Source organism: Triticum urartu, unplaced genomic scaffold (genome assembly GCF_003073215.2).
Source record: "Triticum urartu cultivar G1812 unplaced genomic scaffold, Tu2.1 TuUngrouped_contig_4269, whole genome shotgun sequence".
Lineage (NCBI taxonomy): Eukaryota > Viridiplantae > Streptophyta > Magnoliopsida > Poales > Poaceae > Triticum > Triticum urartu.
Window position 1 is genome coordinate 1 of NW_024114843.1, and position 10,411 is coordinate 10,411.

At 46.9% G+C, this 10,411-nt stretch overlaps 1 protein-coding gene across 4 annotated transcripts; it reads left to right on the plus strand.

Annotated features, from left to right (window-relative positions):
• Positions 1–45: 45 nt before the first annotated feature.
• Positions 46–3,545, plus strand: LOC125527584 (putative F-box/LRR-repeat protein At5g54820; the record flags this gene model as incomplete). Of its 4 annotated transcripts, none has more annotated exon segments than XM_048692100.1 (5): positions 46–171; positions 511–1,386; positions 1,482–1,643; positions 1,748–2,035; positions 2,764–3,545. In XM_048692100.1, coding segments are annotated over 5 exon segments (1,548 nt in total), but the record flags the coding sequence as incomplete, so codon positions are not given.
• Positions 3,546–10,411: the final 6,866 nt, after the last annotated feature.

Here is a 10,411-nt window from a genome sequence, read left to right on the forward strand (position 1 = left end):
GGTTCCCTATTTCCCTAGTAACCGGGGGATCCGCCCCCCCTGCAGCAGCCCATGGAAGAGGCGGCGGCGGCGGCGGTGGGAAAGCGGGGCAGGTTGGGGCACCACCACGGCGCCGCCGACCCCCCGTCCTTCCGGATGGAGGACCTTCCCACGATAACTTCCATTCCGCCAGTTCAGTTCCTCTGTTTCCCCCCTTCCATTACGGCAAGGGAAATAAAGTGTTTGCTGAAATAATTGATCTTTGGCGTTCTGTTTGAGTTGTTGCCTGGGGGCTTCAACTATTACCCACTTCATGAATATTTTTTTAAGTGAGGCTCGATGTCTTAGGTCATCTTGCTTAACTTAATTATCAGGATGAATAGGAACAACTTCCTTAAAAAGATCATGAAGGACTGAGTGACACTACAGCCAAAAATTGCAGTTTGCATAAGATTTCTCTTTCAAAATATATGCACTTTCAGCTCATTGCGTCTACCACTGGCAGCTAGTTCAGCTCCTTTCTTGTTGCAGGAGGTTCAACCTGTTATAATCTCACCGCTGCCACTGAAAGAGGCCGTGAGGACAAGCATTGTTTCAAGGAGTTGGAGAATGCTATGGACATTCCACTCTGATCTATGTTTTGATGGTCCCACTCCCAATGATCTGGATTCTGACACCGATGACGAGTTCGCTGGTCAGGATACTACCAAAATGAATCGAGCAAAGTTCATTGAGACTGTAAATTCGGTTATTCAACAGCATAGTGGGATAGGAATCAATAAGTTCAGCGTCAGGTGGGGCATGCACAAAGAGTACTCTGATCATCTTGATAGGTGGATTGGGTTTGCCGCTTCATCAAAGGCAAATATAATAGATTTTAATCTGAAGAAAACTTATCAGCCATTCGAATTTCACCACTTCCCTCTCGAGGCCTTGGATTCTCAAGGTTGCTCATTTGTGAAGTCCTTATTTCTCGCCAGTGTTTCTACAAAGCCAAACTCAGTAATATCTGGCTTTACAATACTCAGAAGGCTTGTTCTGGAATTTGTTAAGATATTAGGAGATTTTCCAGGCTTGCTAGCAAAATGTTCAGGACTTGAGGACTTAGAGATCATTGCGTGCTATGGTGTGGACAACTTAATCGTACCACACAAACTTGATAAACTTCAACATTTGCTGATTGCCGGAATGGACACCCAGATGGTTGAGTTTCATGCTACTGATCTTGCTCATTTTGAGTACAAAGGGCGAGTTATCCCTATAGTCCTTCATGGTTGCTCGAAACTAGAGAAGGCAACAATGAAGTTTAATGGCACTAAAGCACTGGCACATGCATTCACTGCAGTTCCAAGCATTTTGCCAGTGAAGACATTACATCTGCAAGCTTTCATATCAAAATATGCACAGGTTAGCTGGTCTTTTTTTTTTGTTCACCTCATAGTTCTTCAAAGTTGGTGTTACTGTCAGCGTCATCTTATTCGTTTGTTTGGGTCATGTTTCAGTTGCAGAAGCTGCCAACAAGACAACAGGGAATGTTTTTGCATTTGAGGCATATGATTTGTCAATTAATTGTCAACTCTAACGACCCAAATGGTGATAATGGAGTTCTTCAACTGGCCAATTGTTTGGATGTTGCACCCAGACTGGAGACGTTGCACTTGCATGTGAGTGCAATTTTATTTATTTAAAACGATTAACATAAAGACCTTCAAGAAAAAAAAACTGTATTTTTATTAGTTTCACCAATGATTGCAAGCTTCCAATGCAGATGCTCTGTGCGATATCAAGTAGTTTCTCCAGCGGTGAGGTGGCGGGTATGCGCCGCCATGATCATCTCAAGACGGTCTTCATGAGCGGTTTTCGATGTTACAAGGCTCAGATTGAGCTGGCATGCTGTATCTTGAGAAATGCTTCTGTTCTTGAGCAGCTGATAATAGAACCAAGGATTACAGACAAAGTATGGGCGGGTGATTGTTCCAAGTGGAATACTGACCTTGGCGAAATCTTACCAGGGGTCTGTGAGTGGGCACATGTCACCTCAGAGCGCTTCGGTAAGGTGATCACCGTCGTAGGTGCCTCCCTTAACAGTGAGTAAACCAATATTTTTCCCATCTTGTACTAATATTGAATAATCTTCAACCTGTAAGAGGATTATTTGTCCTGGTGTGCTATTATTAGAGCTAATGAAAGAACCCAAGTCTGTGAAAATTCAGACAAACTTGAAAGAAGTGAAGCTGTAATGGGAGCTCATTAGTAACAAAACTTATACCACAAAATCTATGTATCGTTGGCTTTCCCATCTGGGAGTCCAAACCCCATATTTGGTCTAACTCTGGAAGCTAAAAATTCCTTTGAAGATCTGGATTTTAACATGGCCGGTTGTCCATGATAGAATAGAATCCTTACAAGAAAACAAATACTTCACAGACATTGGCCTACAGATAGCAATTACCCCCTGTGTAGGAAAACTGAAACAGCTGATCATCTTTTGTTTTGATGTCCCATTGCTATCTTTGTCCAAGACATGATTACATGGCTGAAATTGGCACCCTCTATCAGTCCAAGACATGATTACATGGCTGAAATTGGCACCCTCTATCAGTCCAAGACATGATTACATGGCTGAAATTGGCACCCTCTATCAGTCCAAGACATGATTACATGGCTGAAATCTGAGCCGACTGGGAGCATTGATTATCTTTGGTTGGGATTACAGTAGTTTGGTGGGCTCTTTGCAACATCCAATTGACTGACGATATCTTGCATGTATTGATTTTCCTGCAGCAACGGAGGCTTCTTTGGCCCAGCAAGGCGCGGGATCTCTTCAGCACCATCATTAGCGAGTGTCGTAATTGCCTGCAGATTATTAGTAGATCGTAGTGGGATGCTATGTTGATCTCCCCTGGTGTCTGTTTAACCTCACCTATGTTCTCTTCACTGTGATCATAGTAAACTTTGTTACCTTTTGCTCTAATGATGAAAAGCTGGGAAGAAGTAAAGCTTTCTTTTCAACAAAGGATGGATTTTATTACTCAAAGGGAACAAGTAAATCTGTCTCAACGTCGCCTATCCGGGTGAAAAATGAAATACCTCTTCAAAGTGTATGCTAAGCTATCAAATCTTCAAGCCATACAAAACATCTGCATAAATTTTGCTACCTGCCATCTTATCACAGTTTGGTTTGGCATTGCAACAAATTTGTGGTTTGTTTGGGCGAATACCAACCGAAATACTGGGCTTGCCCAACAGCATATTTGCTGATCAACAAGTTCAGTGCGTCGACAACACCTGAAAGATGAGGAGGATGAGGGTGATGATGGCGGGCCTGGCCGTAGATGGATCTGCGCCCCCTGATGAGAACACCATTGGTGGGTAGGCTGCACTGCTCGGCGGTGACGTTGTTTCTGCAAATGCCAAGGACAGCACTGATGCTGTCATGTTCAGAAGGCGAGGCACCAAAACCAAACCAGACGATCTAAAATTAACTGTAAACCAAGGCCATTTTTTGTCTGTGACAACCAATGTTTGAAGAAATTTGTGGTTATATCAGAGACCTTTCTTGTCCGTGTATGGTTCAATTTCTTCAGTCCAGTGTAATTTGTTTATTTAATTAATAAAGTCAGGTCATGTCCCCGAAAGAAGTTATGAGCCCTGGTGCTACAGCCTACAAGTTCATTCTGAACGAACTGACTTCCCCAGCTATTTAATCTAATGAATAATGTACCTGCGTTCTAAAATATAGTACAATATGTTGGATAAATGAGCAACTAACCTTTACTGAAGGCCAAAGGCCATTACATATACATGTGTGTCAAAGTGTCAGGAAACCCCTTATACAATGGGGATATACCGAAAAGAGACTACACATCTAACACCACCACCACCCCCCCCCCCCCCCCCCCAAACCCCCTCCCCCTCAAACTCATGGTGGATCAACAACATTGAGTTTTGAGAGGAAAAAGGTATGCTACGCTCGAGTCTGTGCCTTCGTGAAGAAGTCAGCCACCTGTAACTCAGAGGGCACATAGTGAAGAGCGAGAGTCTGATCCTGCACAGCAGCACGCACAAAGTGAGCATCCACACCGATGTGCTTGGTGAGCTCATGCTTCACCGGGTCACGCGCAATACTAATAGCACCAGTACTGTTTGACAATAAGGGAGTCGAGGTAGCAGCAGACACACCAAAATCCTCAAGTAACCACCGTAACCAGATCACCTCAGCCGTCAACATAGCCATGGCCCGCAACTCAGCCTCTGTACTAGAGCGAGAAACTGCAGTCTGTTTCTTTGTCTTCCAGGCAATAAGAGAGCCGCCAAGAAAAACACAGTAAGCAGACAAGTACTGTTTGACAATAAGGGAGTCGAGGTAGCAGCAGACACACCAAAATCCTCAAGTAACCACCGTAACCAGATCACCTCAGCCGTCAACATAGCCATGGCCCGCAACTCAGCCTCTGTACTAGAGCGAGAAACTGCAGTCTGTTTCTTTGTCTTCCAGGCAATAAGAGAGCCGCCAAGAAAAACACAGTAAGCAGACAGCGAGCGTCGATCAGAGGGATCACTAGCCCAGGTAGCATCAGAGTAGGCCTGGAGCTCAAGAGAGCTGGAGCGGGGAAAGAAAAGACGCTGAGAGATCGTGCCACGAAGGTATCGTAGAACACGGAGGAGATGACTATAGTGGACAGAGGTGGGGGCTGAAACAAACTGACTCAGGATGTGAACAGGATAGGAGATGTCAGGACGCGTAACAGCAAGATAGACAAGGCTACCAACGAGGTGACGATAGCGAGTGGGATTAGGAAGAGGGTCACCATCAGAGGCTCGAAGCTGAACGTTGAGCTCCATAGGAGTCACAACTGTGCGGTCATCACTGAGAGCAGCTCGAACAAGAAGATCCTGAATATATTTCTTTTGAGAGATGTAGAAGCCATCAGAGGTCGAGAAGATCTCAATCCCAAGAAAATAGCGAAGAGGACCAAGATCAGTCATGAGGAACTGATCATGAAGGTGGTCCTTAACAAAGGCAATGTAGTCAGAGTCGTCACCAGTGATGATCATGTCATCAACATAAAGAAGGAGACGAGTCCGACCACGAGAAGATGTGTGAACAAACAACGCGGGATCATGATCACTGGGCAAGAAACCAGCAGCAGCCACCACAGAGGCGAAGCGCTCAAACCAGGTGCGAGGGGCCTGTTTAAGACCATGGAGGGAGCGGCGAAGTCGACAAACCATACCGTCAGGAGCATCGTACCCCGGTGGTGGCTGCATGTAAACCTCCTTACGCAACTCGCCATTGAGAAAGGCGTTCTGGACATCAAGTTGAGAGATAGACCACTGATGAACAGAAGCCACAGCAAGGAGAGTGCAGACAGTGATCATGTGAGCCACAGGAGTGAATGTCTCATCATAATCGCGTCCTTGCTACTGCTGGAAACCACGGGCCACAAGACGAGCTTTGTAGCGCTCAAGAGAACCATCGGAACGAGTCTTAATCTTGTAGACCCACTTGCAGGTGATGGGACGAACACCGGAAGGGAGGGAAACCAGCTCCCATGTGACGCCCTCGATTCAATCGTACACTAATCATACACGCAAATGTGTACGATCAAGATCAAGGACTCGCGGGAAGATATCACAACACAACTCTAGACACAAACTAAAAATAATACAAGCTTTATATTACAAGCCAGGGGCCTCGAGGGCTCGAATACATAAGCTCGAAAACACAAGAGTCAGCGGAAGCAGCAATATCTGAGTACATACATGAGTTAAACAAGTTTGCCTTAAGAAGGCCAGCACAAAAGCATCTACGATCGAAAAGGCAAGGCCTCCTGCCTGGGAGCCTCCTAACTACTCCTGGTCGTCAGCGGTCTCCACGTAGTAGTAGGCATCGGCGGTGGCATCTGGCTCCTGCGCTCCGACATCTGGTTGCATCAATCGGAAAGAAGAAGAAAGGGGAGAAAAGGGGGAGCAAAGCAACCGTGAGTACTCATCCAAAGTACTCGCAAGCAAGGAACTACACTACCTATGCATCGGTATCAATGAAATGGGATGTATGTGGACTGAACTGCAGAAATGCCAGAATAGAGGGGAGAACCTAGTCCTATCGAAGACTAGCATCTTCTGGAAACCACCATCTTGCAGCAACAGGAGGGAGTAGAGGAGCATAAAGTAAAGTAGTAGTAGTGTTATCAACCTCGGCCAGAGATCCTTTCTCGATTCCCTGCGAGAAAGCAATCCCAGAGCCATACTATCCAAGTGTCATCACAATCCAATTCTCATCACCATCCAGTTCTCATCACAAGTATCCAGTTCTAGTTGTATCGATCGGGATACAACTCCAAGTGTCCGTTACCGTAGGACAGGCTATCGATAGATGTTTTCTTCCCTGCAGGGGTGCACCAACTTACCCACCACGCTCGATTAACTCCGGCCGGACACACTTTCCTGGGTCATGCCCGGCCTTGGCCAAACAATACGCCGCAACCCGACCTAGGCTTAATAGAGAGGTCAGCACGCCGGACTAAACCTATGCCCCCAGGGGTCATGGGCCATCGCCCCGGGAACTCCTGCACGTTGCGTGGGTGGCCGGTGAGCAGACCTAGCTACCTCCTTAAAAAAGGTAGGAGCTTACCAGTCCAACCCGGCGCACGCCGCTCAGTCGCTGACATCTATTAAGCTTCGGCTGATGTATACGACGCAGAACACCCATACTATGCCCACGTGATGGTTAGTGCTATCAGGCCAGAGGCCCCTCGGATCAGATATCCAAATCGTAGTGGATTAGGAACGTGCGGTAACAAGCAGAGACTCATGAAAGATGTGACCCCGTTGCCCTGTCTCGAGGACTTGCGGCAAGGGCTAGGAATGCCCGGCCACGCCTCGTAATTATCTCGCGGGCACCCTCCAGGTCAACCCGTCTCCACATCACTCGCAATTAAGCTCGCGCGGGTACCCCTCAGGGCCGACCCGTCTTTAGTAATATGGTTCAGTGTAAAATCATAGTAACCATAGTAACTATGTGTCCAAACGTCAAGGGGAAAACCCAAGGAATCACCCCCGGTGAATTCCACTCGATGTAATCATCAAGGTGAACGTAAGAGGAACCACCCTCGAGGTTCACACTTAAGGGGTTGCACGACAGAGTCGTATCGGAAGTGGTTAAGGCGGAATCACCCTCGATGACCACGACCGATTAGCTACACTACAGGGTTATCATCATAAGTGATGTAGAGGTCTCATCCTCGGCACTCGATAATAACCCAGTAGTGTCGAGCAACTAAGGGGAAAGTGATGTGCGGTGTCGGGGCCTGGTCTTCGATCCCGTCGATCGGGTCTTCAATGATGAAGCAGGGGCAACAAGGACAAGGTGGGGGTCACTGATGGATCACTAACCAACCTATACTAAGCAGTTTAGGATAAGCATATAGGTAACAATAAGCAGGTTACAAAAGCAGGCTATGCATCAGAATAGGAGCAAACAATAACAGTAGCAAAATCTAATGCAAGCATGAGAGAATGGAATGGGCGATATCGGGATGATCAAAGGGGGGGCTTGCCTGGTTGCTCTGGCAAGGAGGGGGCATCGTCGACGTAGTCGATCACAGGGGCAACATCGGTCTCGGGGTCTACCGGAGAGAAGAGGGGGAAGAAACAGTAAATATAAAGAAAACATAGCATCACAAAGCATAACGTGGCAATATGCTGTGCCGGGTGTGACCTAACGCATGGCTACACGATATAGGTGAAGGGGGAATTCAACCGGGAATGTATTCCCGGTTCCGGACCTGTGTCAGACAGATGACCGGAGGGGGAATGTTCCATGTTCAGATAGGTAGAGGCATCTGACAGGTAAATGGACTGCGTATTCGGATTCGTCTCGTCGTTCTGAGCAACTTTCATGTATAAAATTTTTTCATCCGAGTTACGATTTATTTTATATTAAATTTCAAAGTTTTTAAAACATTTTTTGAAATTATTTAAAATAAAAAAAGAAAAGAATACTTTTGTCACCTAGTACTACTCTAGTCAGAGTCTATTACATGTGGGGCCAGAGGGGTGCTGACTCAGCAGTCAATAGCCAAAGTGTTGACTGTTGACTAGTCAAAACTGGGCAGTGGGGCCCAAGTGTCATAGGGACAAACTTATCAGAGTTTTATTAATTTTAAGAATTAGAGGGGTGGTCCACTAGTCAGAGTCACATTTAAATAAAAACAAATCTGAAAGTTTTTTTTGAGGGAAGACCATCATAGCTAGCTTTATTGCAACTAAACAGCACATACATCATCTACGAGCTTATTCACCAAACATTCTGGTGGCTCGTTAATCCAACTATCAGAGATTTTATTATAGAAGCTAAATTGAGCTAGCACATGCGCCGCTTGATTAGCATCACGAAAACAATGCTTAAATTTGACCTTCCCAATTAAAGAGCTAATATCAACACAATCAGCAAAGATTGCCACCGCCGAATCCCACCAGGTAGATTGTCCAGTACAATAATTAATCACATTCAGTGAGTCTGACTCCGCTTCAACACGATGGAATCCCAAGTTGCTTGCTAGGTTCAGTCCATCCTTCATTGCCAATGCTTCTGTGGTCATAACATCAGCCGCATATGGAATAAATTTGCATTGTCCTGCAAGTTACCTTTGTCATCTCGTATTACCGCCGCTGTAGCACCCATTCCTTCATCCTCATAGAAGGCCGCATCTACATTGACTTTAACAAAGTTTGGATCTGGTCTCAGCCATGTAATATCTCCTGGAGTTGCCTTCTTCATCGATGCTTTATGGTAATTACTTGTGATGGCCAAAACTGACATTGGCCATTTAACAACAGGAGGACAAATCTCATTATGTGTAATACGCCGGCGCGTCCACCATAAGTACCAGCACCCCACCACAATCACTTGTTTTACGTCCAGCATTGGCATTAGTGGGAGCGATGTATCCTCCAAAGATAATATGTACTGCATAATAACTGATTCAGAAGGATCAACCATCGCAGCAGCATCAATAAAATCGCTAAGGCCCAGCCTCTGCCAAAGATTTTGGGAGTGTATACACTTGAAGAAGAGATGCCGAATATCCTCTGCGTGTTGGTGACATATAGGACAGGAACCGAACAACCCAATGTGCCTGTTAGCAAGTATGCTCTTAAGCGGCAGGATTCCATGTAGTAATCTCCAACAGAAAATGGAAACTTTCCGTGGAATCAATAGTTTCCAAAGTTTAGTCCAAACCGCAGGAATAGAAGAACCACCAGGTTGCTTTATACTGTTACCATGTGCTCCAAACTTTTGCATCCATTGTAATCTGTAATCATCACTATAGTTGTGTCATTCCATTCAGCTGGAATCTGCCTCAAGTTTATTGCTGCCAAAACTTCGTGGGTAATCTCCTCCCCAAGAATATGCCAATATTTTTTAAAGAATACAGCGTGTAGCCCATCCGGCCCTGGCGCCTTTAAATCTCCAATGCTAAAAACTGCATTGCGAACATCCTCACTTGTGTAAGGAGCAAGCAGCACATCATTCATCTGTGCGGTAACCTTTGTGTCCACCTTATCAAGGACTGCCGGGTCTGTATGCTGTACTTCCGAAATAAACAGATTTGAGAAGTAATTTTGGATATGTGGGTTGAGGTTCGCCATACCCTCTATCCAACTACCCTCGTCATCTTTCAGTTTTTTAATAAAGTTCCTTTTCCTCCTCGCCGATGCATAAGCTTGAAAGAAACTCGTGTTCCTGTCTCCCTTCTGTAACCAAGAGATCCTTGATCGCTGCATCATTTGGATTTCTTCTAATTCAAGAAGATACTCAATCAGTTCAGATAATTCTTTCCTAGTTTGCTCACTTTCATCATTGATCGGACCCCGCATAACCTTCTCCAACTCCCTTTGCAAAGTCTGAAAGTTTTAGTTAGCTGGGGGGTTAGTGCAAAGGGCGATTAGCACTAAGCAGGGGACTAAGCCCCCTAATTAAGCAGGGCCAGCCCCACTAGACAGGGGCACAGCCGGCCTCTTTGGCCGGCCTCGCACGGGCACAGGGGCGCCGGTGGCCAGGGCCAGGACAGGCAGGATCTAAGGCGAACGGGGTCGCGGGACGAAGCGGAGCCGGCAGGGTTAGGCGCGGCGGCAGCGACAGGGCTGCATGGCCGGCGAGGCGCGGGCGGAGCAGAGCCGCGACGCCGGGCTGAACAGAGTAGCAGGGGGGACGGAGCGCGAGGAGCGACGGCGCGACCACGCGCGGGAAAGCGTGCGTGCGCGGCAGAGCACGCACGGGCGTGGCCAGTGGTAGCAGGGGCGTGGCGCTGGTGAGCGGGGCACGCGGAGGCGAGGTGCATGCGGCTGGGCTGGTAGCAGGAAGAGCAGCAGCAGGCAGCGGGCGGGGCCTCGGCCAGAGCCAGGGGCGGGCGCGTGGGATGGT